The sequence below is a fragment of the Alligator sinensis genome, unplaced genomic scaffold (assembly GCF_000455745.1).
Source record: "Alligator sinensis unplaced genomic scaffold, ASM45574v1 scaffold1520_1, whole genome shotgun sequence".
Lineage (NCBI taxonomy): Eukaryota > Metazoa > Chordata > Crocodylia > Alligatoridae > Alligator > Alligator sinensis.
The window spans coordinates 317,748-337,785 of record NW_005842659.1 but is presented as its reverse complement, the minus strand read 5'-3'; the positions used below and the strand labels follow the sequence as shown (position 1 = coordinate 337,785).

The 20,038-nt window shown below is 41.4% G+C and overlaps 1 protein-coding gene across 4 annotated transcripts in view; it reads right to left on the bottom strand.

Annotated features, from left to right (window-relative positions):
• Positions 1-7,483: 7,483 nt before the first annotated feature.
• Positions 7,484-20,038, bottom strand: part of SLC9B2 (solute carrier family 9 member B2) — a 28,629-nt gene continuing 16,074 nt past the window's right edge. For all 4 annotated transcript variants that reach the window (XM_025215667.1, XM_025215668.1, XM_014524775.2 and 1 more), the window contains 5 exons: positions 19,151-19,257; positions 17,195-17,344; positions 14,403-14,511; positions 13,524-13,660; positions 7,484-10,563 (listed from right to left, as the gene is read on the bottom strand). In XM_025215667.1, coding sequence (XP_025071452.1) covers positions 10,327-10,563; positions 13,524-13,660; positions 14,403-14,511; positions 17,195-17,344; positions 19,151-19,257 — 740 coding nt within the window. In that variant the 3' untranslated portion in view covers positions 7,484-10,326. The remainder of the gene's footprint in view (positions 10,564-13,523; positions 13,661-14,402; positions 14,512-17,194; positions 17,345-19,150; positions 19,258-20,038) is intronic.

The following is a 20,038-nucleotide window of genomic DNA, read 5'->3' as shown; positions in this document are numbered from 1 at the left end:
CCCTAGTGCCAGGTGCATTTAATTGCTTCAGCTTCCTGATCTCTGGCCTTTTACCTTGTCAAGCCCTCCTAGTAACAGGGGCAGGAGTTCCCTGTTACACCTTGTCACCAATTCACAGTAGCACCTGAATAAGTCACAAGCCTTTTTATGCCACCGATTTGTGTGTCAAATATAACTGCTGCCAAACCAGAAGTGCTAGGTTTTACTTAATGCTTATAAAATGTTTTGTGCTTCAATCAGAGGCAAGAGAGGTTGGTTCAAAGCCTAAAGAGACTCTAAAATAAATTATGCCGTTGGCTTGTGTCATAGCATGAAGGTTATACTTCTAGCTAGTCCTTTTATGCATTAGGAGAGCTTTTTCACCAGTATTGACACTAATTTGGCCAAACCAGTGTTAATAATAGTGGATGCCTACAGTTGGCAGCAGGCAAAGCTGTTCTGTAGCACCCTCAACACAGTCCTGACTGTGTAATTATTTGGCAGGCTCCATGATTAGCATTAATTTAGGCCCTGAATAAATTAGGGATAACAGCTTATGCATTTCCAGGCTGTCAGTTTAAGGCAGTGGTTCACAACCTTTTTAGGCTCAGGGCACCCCTCGAAAAATGTCAGTTCTTAGCTCTTACTCATTTTTGGACTATAGAAAAATAATACAAAATGTTTCTATTGCGAGGAACTCAGAAGGACCACAACAGGTCAGAGGTTTTTTTAACAATGTATTCTTATGTTAAATCACTTGGTTTATCCTGTGCATCATATTTATGCACCTAACAGTTATAATATTGTATGGCATCCCATGACACCTGAGAACATCTCAAAGCACCCCAGGGTGCCATAACACCCCAGTTTAGAAGCAGTGGTTTAAGGTATTGAGAGGTCTTATTTGCAGTAGAATTTCTGGCATTTTCAAGCATAGTTATAAACATGTTAGGACCTTATGCTTGGTCTAGGAAATGAAGTGATGGAACTAGAGTATAACCTGAAAAATTTCAATATTGATCTACAGTGTTATCTACGAAACAAGGCTAAATACTATTGAAATACTCAGAACACTTTAGTGAAGCAGAGGAACTCTTAAGATGTATTACAGTCTACTCATAATTAAAAGCTGAGCATTATTCTATTACAAGTGACAAAGAATGAAACTGAGCTGAATTTGTATTGCAATATTGGATGTCTTTTAAAAGCTGTGCTGTGAGTTACTGGGCTTAACTGAGGAAGGGCTGGGTAAAATACAGACCTGTGTTGTTTAGATAGCACTTTCTCTAAGTCCATGTTATTGAAAGAGGCTATTAAGATAAGTAAGTTGTGTGTACTTCCACCTTTTTATCTATTAATTCAAAATACTTTTGCAATCATGTATTTTTCCTCATTAATTTAGGAAGATTTTATACATCAGCCCTATTTGTACTTCCTTTATTTTGTTCCTACAACCCTTGTTACAGAGCAGATCATATGCCACAGTCTGTTCTTTTTTAGATGAACCTTTGGAAAGGGAACAGCAGCAACACAGCACTGTCATCTGTTGCCACCACACTTGAATACAATTTGAATAGTTAAGAATTTTTTTTGCAGTTTGAGGTTTCTGCAAATGTTTCAAAAGAGTTACAAGAAGAGCCACATGTTCATGGGCTTTTCCTTTTGGGCATTTTTTAAAACTACCGAAAAAAAGAATCTGTCAAGTTTGTTGTTTGCTGTCTCTGAGTATTGCCCTGTGCACTGTATGCATGCAGTCTCATTTCTGTTAAGTTTCCTTTCCTGGGTATTTCTGGAAATACCATTTTAGTTCCAAAAGTTGAAGCTCAGGTGAGAGATTACAAATTCACCTCTCTTTCACTCTTGCATTTCAAAACCCATGAAATTAAAAATGATCTATGTGCGCCAGATGCAAATCATTTCATTGGGTTTGGGGAAGAGTCTTAATGCATCAAAACTGTACTTGATGGCATGTATTTCTCTGCTCTTTTAGCTAGAACAAGCCATTTCATATGCTGTAGATGCATATCAACCCCTACAGCTGTAAGCCTAAAATAATGAGAAGAGCTCAACAATACTTGTATAGTCACTCATTTAGCAGTTGTTTTAGCTTATCACCATCTGGAAATTGAAATCTAGTGCATCAATGCAATATTAGGCAAAAAGTAGCAAGCATGTTGCCTGCGGTGAGGTCAGCCACAGTAGCTGTCATATCTTTGTGCTTCTGGATCTCTACAACTCCTACTCTGTCCTTTTTATTCAGAGAGATAAGACTTTGCTATACTATGCACCTTGTCTAACTAGCTCTTGTGATAACCCAGTAATGAATTCTTCAGCTGCAGCCAACATGCATCAAAAGGTGCCTAGTCAAAATAGTGCCTGGACATATTGAAGTTGGAGGAAAAAAAAGACACTATGATTCCTTTAAAACAATGGGTTTGTGCATGATCTCCCCCTGCCTACTCCCCCATTCCAATTCATGAGACTGAGACTTTGTCATGAATAACTAGCTACTAAAATTACTAGTCTCAAATCATCTATTCATTTAGAAAAATCCTGCTCACAACGGGTATACTAAGACTGCCCCAGTTCATTTTGCAAGGAGACTGATCTTACATCACTGCAGTCAATGGCAGTTTTATGCCAGTTATTTAAATGAGGCAGAATCAGCATCAAAAAGGTAATAATACATCTGAGACCTTATTGCATAACATCATATTTATGTCATCATAGCAATATTCCAACAGCTGAAGGCTATTCAAGTGTTTAGTTCTGACCACTTTTTCTGTCATAATATTTGAAAGTTGCCTCTAATTTCTATTGCACAGTAACCTTATAGACGGAAAACTACAGCATAAATAACTCTCATGCTGTATTAAAACAAAACCAGTTTATGTCTATCAGAAATAGAAAAAAATGCTTTCAAATATAAGTCTTAATTTAATGGTACATTGGTTAATTCATCTAGCATCTTGGAATCTTTAAGTATCGATGCAAAACTATACATTTTTCTTCACTGAAAAAGCAATATTGATGAAATGTAAAGTTTTTAGCTGAAGCACAGGCTACAAACTGATCTCTCACAAAAATCTACAGCCTCCAAAATCCAGTAGTTGGGCAAGTCAGTATATTTGTCACTACTGAGCCTTGTAAATTCAGGCAGCCCATGTGGCTGAGCACTGTGTTTCCATTTTCTGTTCTGATGTTGCCCTGAACAAACACTGCACTAAAGACTATAAAGATCACACAGAGCTGTCAAACATTTCCGTTTCAGAAGTTCTTTGATGAGGCTTCTAGAATTTCACCAGCTTATATTGCCCACCTTCTCATACAATTTTTTATTCAGTTTGCGTCATAAAATACAATGCAAAGGAGTTTTGTTATTTCAAATCCCTCATTCATTATATTTATGGGGACTTTAAGTTGGTTTGGTGTGTCCATAAAGGTTTAATTTGCGTAAGTCAGAATATATTATTCATGAATGGCAGGGCTACAGGTGAGTTATAAAAAGAGCTACATCAATACCAATCAAACCTTTATGCAACCTTACAGCATTACAAACTCCATAAATGCCATACACTTTAGAAATACTTGAGAGAATTTTAAGAATAATTGCTAATACACCTAACAGCATTCTAGAGCCCACTGGATTCTGCTTAGTACAGTGCTGGTTGAAGGCCTGAGGTACTAAAATTATGATTAGTATGGCTACTGCTGGGCAGAACTCAGAAGAAAAGGAAAAGAATAGCTAATACAATCAAACAATTAAACAACTGTTTAATAATCTAAAATAGCCAAAAATATTTCACACTAGAGGATAGCTATTGTCTTGTCAAAATATTAGGGGTGTGCAAAGTTTTGGTTACCGGCTCAATTCGGAGAAGATTCGGCCCGATTTGGAGGCTGAATCACTGAATCCGAATTGAATCCTGACATCTGTAGCTGGCCAGTGACTATGATTGTTCCCCGAGTCCCCTTCCAATCACAGTGATCTGGGGGAGGAACATAGAAACAACATATAAGCCTCTGTCTACAGCCTTTCTGTCCCTTTTGTGAGCTGTTTCTACTTGAGCAACAGCCTCTACAAAGGGTACTGGACTAGCTTGGCTTCCTAGTCAGTCTCTGTTCTTGGAAAGGATTGGATATAGCTTACTACCCCTGCTTAGAATCCCTCTACTTATTCCTATCCAATGCATTTCTTTCAATTCATTCTTCCCCCCAAAAACCTATTTGTTCTCATTTTCCCCCCACCCTGCTTTTTAAAAAGAAAGCTGTGTTTTCCCTGACAGTGTGATCCATCACTGTGCAGGAAAGCACATCTCTTACACACACATACACAGAGAAGAAGAGATATTAATATTATTAATTACATACAGTACACAACAGAGAAGTCAAACACATACAGTAATCTTAGATATTAATATTAATTACACACACATACAGTAAACTAAACACAACATGAAAGAAGTCAGACACATACAGTAATCAGAGAAGAAGAACAAATATTACTAGTTACACACACACAGAAAAGAAGATATATTACAGTGGCACACACAAGACATTTTCTAGCACAGGAAAGATTAATATGAAGCGTGCTAGAAAGGCAGGTGCCAGGTCTTTTGGCAGGGGAGGGAGAGGGGCTAGAGGGAGTAGGAGGAGAGCAAGAGCTGCACACCCCCTCCCGCCCCCCCGCCAAACTTAGATGCATCCTCTTTCCTGGCAGCCATGAGTCTTCTGCTGCCAGTGGGAGCAAGGAGGCAGGAGCTGTACTTGTCCCTGCACCTGCACCACCTCCCCTAACACAAGAAAGCCACCAGCAGCAGAAAGACAGTCTCCTCCACCCCACTCATCTCCCAGTGTGAGCTTCCTAATGAGAGAGGAAGAGCTGGAGCTGGAACCAGGGGACCCAAACGCCCTAGCAAAAGAAATTCTGGGGACTGAGGGGAAATCTGAGTTTGTGCTCCACACCCTGCAAAGTTCCCCTAGAGCCAGGTTTCCTTCTCCGGAAAGCACCTCAGAGGAGGTTGAGGTTGTAGAGGCAAGTGGTTCAGCTGAGTCAGCTCCTCCTGTTGTTTGCCTCAGCCTGCTGAGGAGGAGGATAAGGCAGAATCCCCACCCTCAACCCAGAAGCAGGGGGGCGGGGTGCTGTAGTGTGGGATCATTTTGAGGTGGCAGATGATTCCAAGTATGCTATCTGCCAGCATTGCTGAAGGCGGCTCAGCCAGGACAAGGAGGTGAAACACCACCACAGGGATGCTGCTGCATCTCAGGAGGCAGCACGCCCTTGGCCTTGTTCCTCCTGAGCCTGGCACCAGTGGGAGTGTGTCCAAAGGGAAGTCCTCCTCTTGCTCCAAAGCCCCTGTCCCCACAAAGCAGAGACAGGTCATCCTGGACCAGTGGTAGAAAGCCACAGATAAAGTGGGGCACATTGCAAGAGCAAGCAAGGTCACCCAGAGCATTGGGGAGATGCTTGCTCAGGAAGGCCAGCCCTACTCCTTAGTTGAGCGGCCAGGGCTTTGGTAGCTCATGGCACTCGTGGCCCCTTCCTACCAAGCGCCCGCACACACCATCTTTAGCAGGACAGTGGTGCCCTTCCTGTATGAGGCATGCAGGGTGTACTTGAGGGAGGAGCTGCGCAAGGCAGGGCCACAGGTAGCCTTGCACTTCACCTCCGACATCTGGAGCAGCCAGGGTGGAGATCACGCCTACCTCTCCCTCACAGGGCACCGGTGTGATCAGTCAGGCCATTGGTGGACTCTCCTTCAAGCCAAGGTGATGGATGAGTCCCACATGACAAGGGAGATCATGGTGGCCATCATGAATGACATGGTCCTGATAGCTGATGGAGGTGCTGGTGAACAGTCAGGGAGGCAGAAGGACAGAAGCAAGGGAACATGGAAGAGAGGGATATACTTTCCCATGCCAGCACTCCCAGCACCAGACAGTCTCCTCCATGCCAGCTGCTGCCAATGTGGGCCAAGGGCATGGCTTCAATGTTGGGGTCCAGACCCACCAGACCCCAGCCTCATGCAGGTAGCGCCAAGGCTTCGGTGACTACCTATCTCACCGAGGATGTGGAGCTGCTGGACTCTGATCCCTTGGCCTATTGGGCAACCCACAGCCAGATGTGGTAGGATCTGGCCACAGTTGCCTGGGAACACCTGTCCTATCCACCAACCAGTGTTCTGATCGAGACGGTGTTCAGCATTGCTGGGGATGTAAATTCCTTTTGAGGATCAGGACATAGACTGGAGACAAGAATGTTTTTTTTTGTGAGAAATATGCCCCCACAGGTAGTTGGGTATTCTTGTCTGTAATAGATTTTGGTGCAGTTTGTGGGGGTACTGGAGATATGTTGGCAGGTTTTGCATTTCTTGTCATGGCATGGTCTGGATCCACTTGGTGCGTTTTGGGCTGTAGGAAGTTTACTTTCTGGTGATGAGGTTAGCGAGGTTCAGTGCTTGTTTGAATTTACAAACCACTTTTCACAGGTGGGCTTATGAACTTCACTTCATCAACCTCCTAGATACAGAAACTCATGGACTCAATATACACATTGGATTTATGACACTACAACCTGCCTGACATATGACTCCCCAGGTAGCAGCAGGTACCTCTCCACTTTTACCTGCTAGATCCCCCTTCCCACCTACCCCAACCTGTCTCTCCCCCTGACTCCTCCATTTCCATTTTCACTGACTGGCTTTCTTGCCTGCATTGCATGCCAGCCTCTGGCTTTTTTACTATTCCTTCCATCAAGGAAGAGCGCACACACCAACTAGATGCTTCCTCAGCCTGAGGAGGGAGGCCTGGGTGGGACTGCCAGTGGCACGACAGCCCCAGGAAATTCCAGGACCGTCAACCTTCCTGGTGAAAGGAGGAGCAGGAGACACCTGATAACTTCCAGCTGCTGCAGTCCTGGCTGGGGAAAGCCCAGACCTAAGATCTTTGTCCTCTGTATCTGCCAAATCCAAGTCCAAATTGAATACTTCCCTATTCACACAGGCCTGAAAAATATAACTATTATGATCTGAGACACCATGCCGTTACATGGCTAGAAACAAGTGCTGTGTTTCCCATTGGAAGGCAGAGAATCTTCACTAAAGACATGTTTTTAATAACCTTAATGTTTTAGAGCTTCATAGCGATGAGACTTCAAATCTGTCTGTCCAGGATTTATCATAGTTGCCCTAGGTCAGTTTAGTTTCAGTGAGAAATTTCCATATTCAACTTGGACTGGGAAGGGGGAAAAAAACAATTATTAGTTTGCTATCCCAGACTAAATGTAGTTGGTTGGGTATTCAGAATGCTGACAAAAGGGTTCCAGAAGAGATAAAATGAAAACGTAGTGAAGTGGTTCAAAGGTGCATGATAAATGCAAGTTATAGGATGGCTATGAAGCTTGCTATGTACACACAAGCGCACATAAGGTGATGGCTTACTGAGGCTTACGCAACAATTCCATAGCTAAGGCTGTGTCAAGACTGCACTTATAACTGAAGGGTAAATATTTTTATTTCACACTTTAATTAGAAGTGAATTAACATTTAAAACTCAGCATAACTTCTCTCAATAAGAGCTATTTAATTTGCTATATAACTTAACCCGTTAACCAGGTTTCACTCCTTTTACCAACTTCTAAAATGTTCAACCTTAACTCTGACCACCAACATGCATTACTATAAAATTACAAGGTATATATCCTTGTTTTATCAATTATATATCTACAAACTTTGGTAACAACTTCCAAGTGTGATAAATATTTATTTCAATTTTTTCAGTTTTAAAATAATTCATTCCTTTCATTAACTTTCACAATATACAAACATAACCATCAGCTAAAATCTACAGCATGTATACTACCTAATGCAGCACAGTAACAATTAATCATTCCAAGTTAGATAGCATCTGTTTCTAATCACTCAGTATGGTCCGAGTCTTACATGGCGTTTGGAGGTGAAGAGGAGAATGTGTGTTGTGTGGTAACTTGGGGAAGATGAAATAACAGCTGTACGAAACTTGGGTGAAAAGAAATATTTTATGATTTTTAATAAAGCTGTTGTGGTTTGTTCAGAAGGGGGAAGATAAGAGTGCACATGTGTAATAGTGTGCAAAGATTATGATTTTGCCTCTTTCTTGTAAAGAAAAAAATATTTATTTCTTCCCCTTTTAACTTTAACATTAAAAGGTGTGAGACAGGAAAAATTATTATTAAAACCCTACAAGAGTTAAGGGAAAGAAAAAGGGTATTTTACATACTGCTGTAAAGGAACAATGCAGTATTGGTTGTATGAAGTTCAGCAAGCAGCTGAATACCCGCACAGAGTTCAGAGAGAAGTGTCCTCTCCCCTTATTTAAAAAAAAAAAAAAAGTACTCTTCCTGAAGGATGCTGTATTGGCATCATACCTTATGCTGGAGTAGGGAAACAGCTTCTCAGACAGCCAATTCCTTTGTCACTTCATGGTTTTACTGAAAAAGGTGTATTGACAGTAGAGCAAATTTTCCCATTGCAGCAGGCCATACCGTGCCCTAATGGAAAGCTTAAGCTGGTGGCAAGTCCTGAGGCAGGAATGGATTCTGACTTTGATTTTGTAAAAACTGGTTGTACTGTTAAGAAATTTGCTTCTAATTTTAGAGGTGGTGGTGGTAGGAACATGCAAACTGCAAAAGACTGTCCTGGAAATTTAATCTGTTCAGGAAAGATTTGTTATAGCAGTGATATATCAAGCTGTTACATTAAGGAAAATGAAGAAAAACATGTTTCAGCCTTTTGCTCCCCCTGGTGAGATGTTTCTGAAAAAGAATTAATTGAGATGTACAGTTCTAGTGATTATGGTTTCCCATCCAGACAGAACCTGTATTTCAAAAGAAGCATATCACACCCATGCTTATGATTCTTCATGGGTATGTGCCTCACTTATTAAAAAAATAAAAAAGTGATAAGAATAGATACTGTTGTCTCCAGGTACATCCACTTAGAACTTTAACTTTTTCCAGAATAGTTTTGGTTCAGCAAAGGCCATCTTCCATCCCAGATCATCAGCCAATAATATGCCAGCACTTAATTTTTAGCAATACTCATTTAAAATTCTAATTGCTTATCTTCTGTATCAAGCACAGGAGAAAAATACACAATGCTTGAATCTGACAGGCCACTTTCAACCTTTTTTAGTAGGTGTACCCCTGGAGACTGGACATGGAGCTGGGGGGGAGGTGGTGTGCAGTCAGACGTGGAGCCTGGGGGGTGACACACAGCTGGACACGGAGCCGGGGGGGGAGGGGGCTGTGTGTGGCTGGAGTGGTGGGAAGCAGCAGCAACCACCGCATACAAGCCTCCCCCACCCCTCTGTGTGGCCCACAGAGAGGCACTGCTGCCCTCCTCATCCCTGCCCCCTGCCCCCACCTGCACATACCTCTTAGGGCCCTCCCAAGTACCCCTGGGGGTATGAGTACCCCCAGTTGACAACATGTGATTTACACTACTGTCCACTTGATTAGCAATCACCTATTAAACTGGTCCATATTTCATTTTTCAGAAGAAGGCAAGGACAGTTAAGATACTGACCCTCCAATTTAAATAAATAGTATTTTACCTTGATAGAATATAAAAGAGTAGATGTAGAAAGTACCATTTACAGACCATAATTTGTAAGCCTGTTAGGTACAAGCCCTGAGTAGGTCATCAGGGGATACCCAGCTGGGCTGCATCTCATGGATTGAGGAAAAAAAAGTCAGTAGGCACTCTGGCAGCAACAGGAGCTGAGGACAGGTGCAGCCTTAGGGATATGTAATGGGTTTTGAGGGGGGAGGTTCAGAGAGTCAAATATGCCCAGCAGGTGCCACCCCACCTTTAAGAAACTTTGTCCATCCCCAAGACCAGATAACACCAGGCAATCAACACTACACTTGCACCCACCCCTCTAACAGCCCAAAACCACCTGCTATCTGGCTCTGATTCCTTGCAGCTACAAAGGTGTGTATACTATTTCGGTGGATCATAAAAGACAGGTTTGAAGATCCAGGGAGAAAAAGGTAGAAAAATTACTACTCCTTTTCAGGGCTCACACCTACACCCTCCCATTAACAGTTAATTAATGACTCCTCTATCCCATCAGTTATCCTCAGGCCATCCTATGTTTATGGCAGTTCTATGTTTAGTTCATTTTTTTCTCATAAGGTTCCATCAACAGTTTAAAATATTTTATAAAAGTACCAGGCATGCTGGTCAAGTAGGACCAGTAACTGACTGGTAAACTAGTTTCTTCACAAATTATACAAATGCTGCTTTTCCTAAACAGCAGCGGCAGCCCTTGTGAGACCATTATACCATACCATTCCATACATTCCTACTATGGCCCAGGAGCTTCTATATCTTCTTTTCCTGCATCACCGTCCTCCTCTTCCCCACTCTTTGTTTGAGCCTTCTGCAGAAGTTTGGGCCCTGCCAGGCCAATACCTAGGGCTCCAGTGGGAGCTGTGATCAGGATTGCGAGGAATGCTATTGTCAGCACATCCATGCCATATTTTTCCAGCTGTTCATCCTGCTGTGCCCTTGCAGTATCTAGGGCAAGGGAACCTATTGCAGCCTGTAGAGAAAGAAAAGTACCATTCCATGTCATTCCTGTTATGACCATCTGCATGTGAAGACACACTCTTGGAGTCCTGGATGGTTCTCTCTTTCTTCACTTTTAACAGACCCAGCCACTTAGGTTCTACCACTACATATAGGATGGATGGTTATAATCACGCTTGTCTAAGGACGGCCCTCAGTCTCTGCTTCACTGAGAGCTGCTTCAACCAAGAGGGATTCTGCAGAAACTGTTACTGGGCATCTACATTAGTCCATTTCTGGTGTGATTAAAGAGATGGGCCTACATTTTTAAATCAACTAGTGACTTTTGGATGCTATAGTAACTAGGTGCTCAGCTCCACACACCACTCTTTATTTTCAAAAAGCATCAAGAACCTGCCCTTTGAGGTAGTCAATCAGTTGGGACTTTTGAAAACTCAGACAATCTTACAATAATCCTAGAGGAACAAAATGAGCTCAACTCATCTCTGGGCATTACATACTCCATAGACAAAGGTCCGCTAAAGCAGGGATTGGCAACTTAAGGCTGCAGCATGAACCTGGCCCGTGAAGCCATTATATCCAGCTGCAGAGACAAAGGGCTTCTGCATCATTTTTGTGGCAGGGGGCTTCTGTGAGGACTTTGTCCAGGCAGTGGTCACTGCAGCTGTGGTGCCAACTGGGCTGCAAGTAACTCAAGCTTAAAGCTAAACTCTGCTAAAGCAGCCCCTTGCTCCAAAAAGTTGCTAATGCCTCCTCTAAAGGGGCAGCTTTGCCCTGGAACCTTCACTCAAGGGGAGTTGTCAGCCAAGGCAGTTTGGCTGACAGTCAACTGTTTCCCTGGTACACTGTCAAAAAGTGGATTTTAAATTGGATGCAGCTCCTGTGCACGTCATCTCAGCAGATGTAGCTTATCTTACAACAGTTTAGCACAAAATAATTAACCTCATTATTTAAGATGTGCCTTACATGTGAATGGAAAATATAGCCTGAGACTTTTTTAAATCCAAAATTATATTTGTCAAATAGGATTTTTACAATTTTATGCTTTTTAGTTTGGGGTCTCCTCTGGAAAATGGTTCATTTCACCCCCTCAGCAGTGTTGAGAGATGGTCACACTTTTCTCATGACATCCAAACCCTTTGGAAAGGGAAGGAGAGGTGCAGGTTCCCTTGTTTGATAACTTGCTCACTGGCTGCCTAGAAAGCTACAGCCAAGTCCAAGGTCAGGCCCAAATATATATTTTGCATAGCTCTGCTGTTACTCCTAGGCAGTCACTACCCACTTTCACTTTTAAAGGGCAGATGAAAGAGGGCTAAGATTGCCAAAGCAGCTCTGAGACAAATCCAGGGCTGACTTCTGAGCTATCTGCATGTCTCTTTTTTGAGGTAGGAAACCAGCAGAATGAAAGACTGAAAAGAAACCTAATGGATCAAGGAGACAATTGTTTCAGGCAAGCCTACAGACCAGCCAGTCACCTAACTTCATCTGCTCCCTTCTTTGACTTTCTTAGAATCATAGAATCATAGAAGTAGGGTCGGAAGGGACCTTGTAGATCTTCAAGTCCGATCCCCTGCCTCGGCAGGAGGAAAACTGGGCTCAAATGACCCCAGCCAGGTAGGCATTGAGCCGCTTCTCAAAGACTCCCAGGGTAGCAGCCAGCACCACTTCTCTTGGAAGTTGGTTCCAGATCCTAGTTGCCCTAACTGGGAAGTAGTTCTTACGGATGTCCAGTCTAAACCTACTCTCCAACAACTTGTGGCCGTTATTCCTTGTTAACCCGGAGGGCGCTGGGGGAAACAAGGTCTCCCCCAAACCCTTCTGGTCCCCCCCTAGTGAGTTTATAGATGGTCACAAGGTCCCCCCTCAGCCTTCTCTTGCAAAGGCTGAACAGGTTCAGGTCCCATAGCCTCTCATTGTAGGCTCTGCCCTGCTGTCCCCGGATCATGCGGGTGGGCCCTCCTCTGGACCCTCTCAATGTTGTCCACATCCCTCTTGAAGTGAACTGGACACAGTACTCCAGTTGTGGCCTGACCGGTGTCACGTAGAGGGGGAGGATCACCTCCTTGGCCCTACTTGAGATGCACCTGTGGATGCATGATAAGGTCCTTGAACACATCCTTGCTGAAGTCCTTGGGCAGTGGTAACCAGCAGCACACTTATAAGATGGGAAACTCCCTTCTTGAGAGCACGGAGGCAGAAAGGGATCTTGGAGTCATCATTGACTCCAAGGTGAACATGGGCCGACAATGCGAGGTCACGGTTGGCAGGGCTACTCTTCATTTTAAGGGAAATATTTCACCAATGACAGAAGCCATTTCTTAAACTTTCTTTCAATTATTTATATAAGGAATTCTGTCAATTCAGTATTTTACTTTTCTAGTTATTAATTTCTATTTGCAAAATGAGCAGTTCATCAGAGACCCATGTTCAAGAGCAATGACATGAGTTGTCCTTTTCCAGTAAAGCCCTCCATTCACTTCAAACAGGGTGTACAAGTATATCACAGAGGAAAAGAAGCTCTATGATAGCACATGAAATCTTCCACAGAAAATAAAATAAAGTGGTGGTATTTTAGGATTGCTCACACTGAGATTAAAAAATGAGAGAATATTTATATATTCAAGTAATTTTGATTAAACTGCTGTTCTTAGGAGGCTCTGGTAAGGTTTCCACATGTTGTGGGCAGCAGCAATGTTCATGGCTATTACGCCCATTACTCTGAAGCACTAGAACTGTACTGTACTGGTTTCAACAAAAAAAAAAAAGAAAGAAGAAAACATAGAAACCCAGAATTTACCATTGCAAAGAACCACACAGAAGAAATAATGGGCCTGACCGTCCTCCCATTTACACCTGTGCAAATCAGGGGAAACTGCTGAAGTCAATGCGTTCAGATTGGTATAAAACCGGTGCGAGGGGAAGAGTCAAATCTGGTGTCCTCAATACTACATTTCTACCACCTGCATTTTTTACCTGGACGGTGGCTTTGGGGATCCATGCCAATGAAACAAATATTTTCTCCTTGAAGTTAAATCTGGCAAAAGATACCATCAGAAACGTAGCCATGACTCGTACAACTAATGCAACACCCAGTGTAGCAATACAGAGCCCTATGATGGAAACAAAAACAAACTTAGCTAGCACTCTTAAGAAAGGTATGTTTTTTAAATCTTTAGATTAATGATTTTGCTTTTTGTTTGTTTATTTACATACAAAGAATTGAGATACAAAGAATATTAGAAATTAATCCATTCCAGGTGGTTCAATGTATTTTACAGAACTACAGATTGTCAGTGATTGTTGATTAGGCTGTGGAGGAAATACATCAGAATCAGGGCAGTGGCTATTCAAGAAGTTACTCTGATAGATTAATAATCACTTAAAATAAGCAATTGTGCATTTGTACAAATTATATTTTCAGCACACTAAGTATTCTGTAATTCAAGTAAAACTCCCACTGAAGGAAATAAGACGTTTGTCTTGGTTAAGAGTACAGGATCAGCTACATAATGTATGACTTTACTTATAATTCTATCTACAATACCAATAGGAAAACTTTTTTCAGAATTTGAAGACATGGTTATATTTCCAACCTTCCATTCCACAAATCAGGGGCTCAGGAGAATGTTTGTTACAATCACAGAATCACAACACTGGAGGGACCACAAGGGCCTTCTACACATATACAAGATTTTCTGATCCTAAAATATCCTAGACAAATGCCTGATGCACATAAAATGAAGGATACAAGTTTGTAGATATGAGGCATAACCTAGGGAATAATGGTCACCATGGCTGTTTGGAAGAGCATCTTATGGCAGAAAGGACACTGAGCAAAATAACTGGTCTTACCAACAGTTTCAGGTCTGAGAGACATAACAGATATTTCTGCTCCGATTAAACCAAAAAGAAAGGGTTGAAAGATGTCCCAGCCAACTGCAATAATTTTTTCTACTGCTTTCTGTAAGGAAAAGAGAAACAATCTGTAATTTACAAAAATTGGTTCATGTAGCCTCAACATTTTATTTATCACAAAAAACAAAACAAAATAAAAAAACCCACCATCAAATCCCAAACTTACAACATGCACTCTGAAAAGGGCATAATACTGTTAGTAATAAATAGTTGCTTTTTCAAGCAAGCGGATAACGTCGTTGGTGTATGAACACTCCTCAAGCTGTTTGTAAGCAGAAGAACCACTGTATATGGAAACATCTGTCTAACTGAATTTAGGAATACACGCTTTAAACCTAAGAAATGAAGCAGTGTGGCCTGGTTGGCAACAGAAGGGCGGTGGGTCCCAGAACTGCTGAATGAAAAAATTGTATCGATCTCTGCCACTGACTTACTGGGTGACCTTCTGCAAACAACTTAAGCTTGATCCTCTGTTTATCTATCAAAAGGGGATGCCACCACTTATATAAGTGGGGTATCAAATGCATTCACTGGTGGCTTAAATTTTCCCCTGCTAATTAAGCTCAGCAGGAGTTCTGACTTTAATGGGAGCAAAGCTAAGCCACTGCTGGCTGATTTTTGAAAATCTCATTTTAGTAAAGCATGTTGAACTCCTTCAATCAAAGATACTCTATTCATACAAAGACCGTTTTTACCCATTGCTTAAACTTCACATCTATAATTTTTTTTCTGAAAACAGTTGCTGCCTTAAAGAATGCAGTTACCACACAGATATGAAGATATAAACAGAGCATTCCAGATCTTTTTATTCGGCTATATTTTATATTAAAAGGCCAGCTGCAGATTATAGACTTTTAAACTGTTTTTCAGGCAATGACACTGATGGCATGTCAGAAATAGAAATGTAATGATCACGGTTAGCAGCTCAACTATAGAGGGTAAAAACCCATGATAACTACACACTGTTCTTTTTGGGATTTGTCTATGAAGTACTGGGCACATTCCACCCCAGTGAAGCAACAGACTAAAGGATAATGAGCATTGTAAAAGACTGAGCTGCCTGTTAGAAAATACAGTGAAAACTAATCAACGTTTTTTTACTTTTTTCCTTTATTTGACAACATTAGAATCTTGGACATTTTAGAGTATTTCCCCCTATTAATTTTGTCCTTTAGTTTTAAAGAAAGAAGTATCTAACAGAAGCTAATGTTCTTCCATGTTGGTTACTCCCAACATAACTGCTTTAATAAAGCGCATGATGTTCTCAGCTCTGTGAACAGCCTTTAAGAACTTATTTTTGCAAGGAACAGTAAGGGAGATTTTCATGGTTTGGTACTGCTCAACCAGAGGCATAACAAAGCAGTCAGGTGCTCAGGACAGTGGCATGCATGGGGCCAGAAGGGACTTCTGGCTGCCACTGTCCCACCAGAATGATCATGTGTGTGGTGGCAGGTGATATTTTTCCATGTACCTCTCTCTCTTTAAATGAGCTTGCTTGTGATACTAGAAACAGTCTAATCATAGTTATAGAAAGCTCCATGTATACTAATTTTCCCTGCCTCTGGGTAAGGCAAGTTATCCTATGTGTGGATCTTGGTGCTGCCACACCTAAGCTGAAGTAGAGGGCCAAATTCCCTGCTTTTTGTCTTAACAGGTGTCTGCTTGTAATAATTTCTTCCCTTTCCACAGACCGATTCAGAAACTTCATAAATCAAAACCTCCCAAAGTCTTCTATTTCCCAAATCCTAACCCTGGGGTAGACTGTCTCTTATTTATGTTTGTACAATGCCCAGCACAAACCATCCCCCTCCTATTATCAATATTTACTGCTACACCAGACCCACAGGAGAATATATACTGGGGAAAATAATCTCACGTACACATAAATTTCACTTGCTTGCAGGGCTCCTGAATCATTGTGTACAGTGTAACAAAAAGCCTGCTCTCTCTAGTTTCATTTTTGGCTCATACTTCACTGATAAACTGTTTCAAGTTCATCTATGCATGTGTTATATTGCAAAATTGATTTTTTTTTAAAAGGAAACCTGGATTTCCAAGACACAGATGTAGCTGGCTTAGACTTCACAGCATAACAATTTTAGAGAGACAGTACTGCTGTATAAACTGATGTTTAACTAATTAACCAAATAAATAATTAATGAACTAATAATTCAGTAATTATTTCCCTGCTGACAAACAGGGTGAAAATGTGCCTGTCCTCCTCGGTCCTTTGCTTGTTTTCTCTCTAAAGAAATTTGATGTCATATATGATAACTTGCTAAAGGGAAAATGTGCTATCACGAATCTGCTGAAGAAAACACTAAAACCCAGTCTGTTTATGTTTACCTATGCAGAGACGTGTTACTTAAACACTGTTGGCAAAGATTTTGTATCTAAGTAAGGTTTTCTCTGTCTCTGTTTTCTCTGTGTGGCAGTGAAGGAGACCCAGAGTTGTGGAATACCCACACACAATCTTTCACATTATATACCTCTGACATACAAAATTTAAAATTTATTGATAATATCAACATTAAAACAGATCAGTATTTAAGCCAATGCATCCCTTAAACCTTTAGAGTTCTACAGCTGAAGGATTCTACAGGTTTCCTCCATTACTTCTGTTATTTTGAGATTTCAAGTAACACATCTAATATCGCAATCTGTCTGTCCCATGCATTTAAAGCAGTTTCTGCTGGGCATGAGACATGTATAACTATTTAAGCATTCACCTTTTCATTGGACCATCCCAGACCTGCAACGAAGGCCATGACCAAGGTGCAGAGGCCACCTGATCCAGGGAAACCAAAGTGTATACTGCCAAAAACAGCAAACATGGACAGACCCAATATGAAGTATCCTCTCTTCCATGAAATAGATGTCTAGAGCCAAGGGAGGGAATTAAAACAGGACATTTTCATGTAAAGGTGGAGAAACAGAAAGAACTGCCTCCCCCACCCCACCCCCCGCAAAAAAAAAATCCTCTCTAACTTACATTACACATCCATAAAAAATGCATCAAGATAGAAAAATCAGTTTCCAAGGAGGAAGGCTATTATTTTTTTACTATTTTTTTTATTCGTTTCAGTAGAATTAAAATTCCACATGTTCACTGTTTCTTGTCTTCTATCCCTTAGAAAGCTCTATGCAAAAGGTTTTTTGTATCATGGAATGCAAAACATGAAGTTCTATACAAACAACCTTGTTGACCTCTGAGCACTAAAAGAATTTATGGAGGGAGGCTGTGAAATCCGTCATTGGAGGCTTTTAAGAACATGACATACATTTGTTAGGGACTGTCTTGGTGCATATAGTCCTGCCTAGAGCATAGAGATGGATTAGATAACTTCTGGGGGTCTCTTTCATGCCTCAAGTTCTAGGACTGGCTTATTTAATTAAATGGTTGCTTCTGTAATACATTCTTCATGCTGGCCCTACTGGAAGTTAACAGGAGCTTTAAAATTAGATTTGATTGTCCTGGGATTTCACTGAGAATGTTTTAGAATATTTCATATAATCTCATATCCAGGTTTCTGCCTACTTAACCACATCTTGGAGCCAGTTACAGCGGTCACATGCCATTCAACATCAGGTAATCTTGGAAGGGACTGTTGAAGGAAAGAACTATGTACTACTAATGAATGTTAAAGAAGTATTATGGCCATGAACAATTAGTTAAACTCCAAAACTCAAGGTAAAGAGCACTGTCATTCTGCTTTTAGTTCATTCCATTGTGCCCACTGCAGGCATCTGATAATAATGTGCATGTGAAAAACATCAATCTAATTGATGCTTCCTTTACTGACAAAACAGGGGTCAATTTCTATTCCTATTAAGTGTGAAAATACAGGCAGTTCTCGGACTTACGACACAATTGGTTCCTGAAAACTGTCTTAAGTTGAAACATTGTAAATCGGAACTGATTTTCCCATAGGAACAATGTTATAAATGGGGAATTGGTTCCTGAACCAAGGCTGATACCCTATTTTCACCAAAAATAACCCAAAATTTTGTACTCAATCAATTAGAGATGAGTAATATAGATACATTAATGTATTTATTGTAAACAACAATCGTATTGGTTTGGAAGGACTTCTTTGAGGTGATTTTCCTGGACTTTTTGAAGGGCTCTTCGCTGGAGTCTTCTCAGAAGTCTTGGCTGCAGGTTTTTCTGGAGTCTTGTCTGCTTTCTTAAAGAAAGTGTCCAAGAAAGTTTGGACAGATGTTCTCCAGGGAAATGGGCAACGCAGATAACTTGTTTGCTGGTGTAGCATTGCGTCGGATCAAACGTCATAAAGTAGAAACTGATATCAGAAAGTTGAAATGGGGTGTCAATTTATAAATGTCTAAGTGCTGTTCACTGTAACTCGAAACGTCTTAAGTCGAGGACTGCCTGTAGCCACTGTTAATGAGAGTAGGATTGGTGACTAAAGATCTAAAATCCTAGCACATTAGAGGTTTAGGAAACTGCACAATTTTACCATCACAGAAAACACATTACTCATTATAATGAAGAATAAACCTTTCCTGAGATTCAGACTCTACAAACTGCTGGTGCTAGACACATCATTCTCAATAAAGTCATACATGTTCTCACTTTGAATTAGGAAGTGGATCATTTAGTTCTGCTAATAATTCTCCACTCATAGCAAGGGAATTACATGCACCTCAGGTGACCCCCCACTCACCTGATCACTGCTTGGAAAATATCGAATAAAAATTCCTAGAAGCCCACCAGCTGCTATTCCAACTGCAACCTCTAGCACCCCTCGGAGGACACTGTAAAGAGTGGAACCTGGTCACAAATCATGAGAAGAGGGTTTAGAGATGAAAGCATTCATATTCAGGATCTTTCATGCCACTCCCTAGCCACTATCCCCAATACAAAATATAGGAAAGCAGCCCTACCCACATTTGGGAGAAAAATATATAGGGTTTGATGTAATCCCACATTCAAAATAATCCTGCATTTTGAACTACATGGGGAGAGGTTCCTTTCCTCTCCACTGAGGGAATACAGGGATGCAGAGACCATGTAGGCGGATGGAAGTAGTGAGTATGTTGTATGCTCTCTCCTCATAACTGAAGACATCCATCCACTTAAATAACAAGCAGTTGAGATTTTGGTGTTTTCTCTAGGGTATAGCAATTCCAAGGCAGGAGCAAAGCTGTGGAGCAGGAGCTTTTCAGCATACTAGGCTCTGTTTAGGACCCTGGGTAGAAGTCAGTGTGGAAATTCACACTGCCATTGGCAGAACTGATTTCTCCATTTGTATTTCTAAATAAGAAGTAGCGTACTGAGTGGAGACAACTATGGCAGTGCAGCTCCTGTCTAGGAACACTACCAACAGAAGACTAGGGAAGAGCTCAGAATTAAGGTGTTCTCTCACAGATGCCCCATAATCTGCAGTATTAGTACTTGAGGTCTCCATAAATCGTTAGGGTCTATGCTGTTGCAAGGCAACATTCTTCCTCTCATATGTGGCTGCTATGGGTAAGAAAGTATCTGGAAACCTGAGAAGATGGAGACTTTATTCCTCATGTGGTTTTGGGGTGGGTTTTTTTTTTTGGGGGGG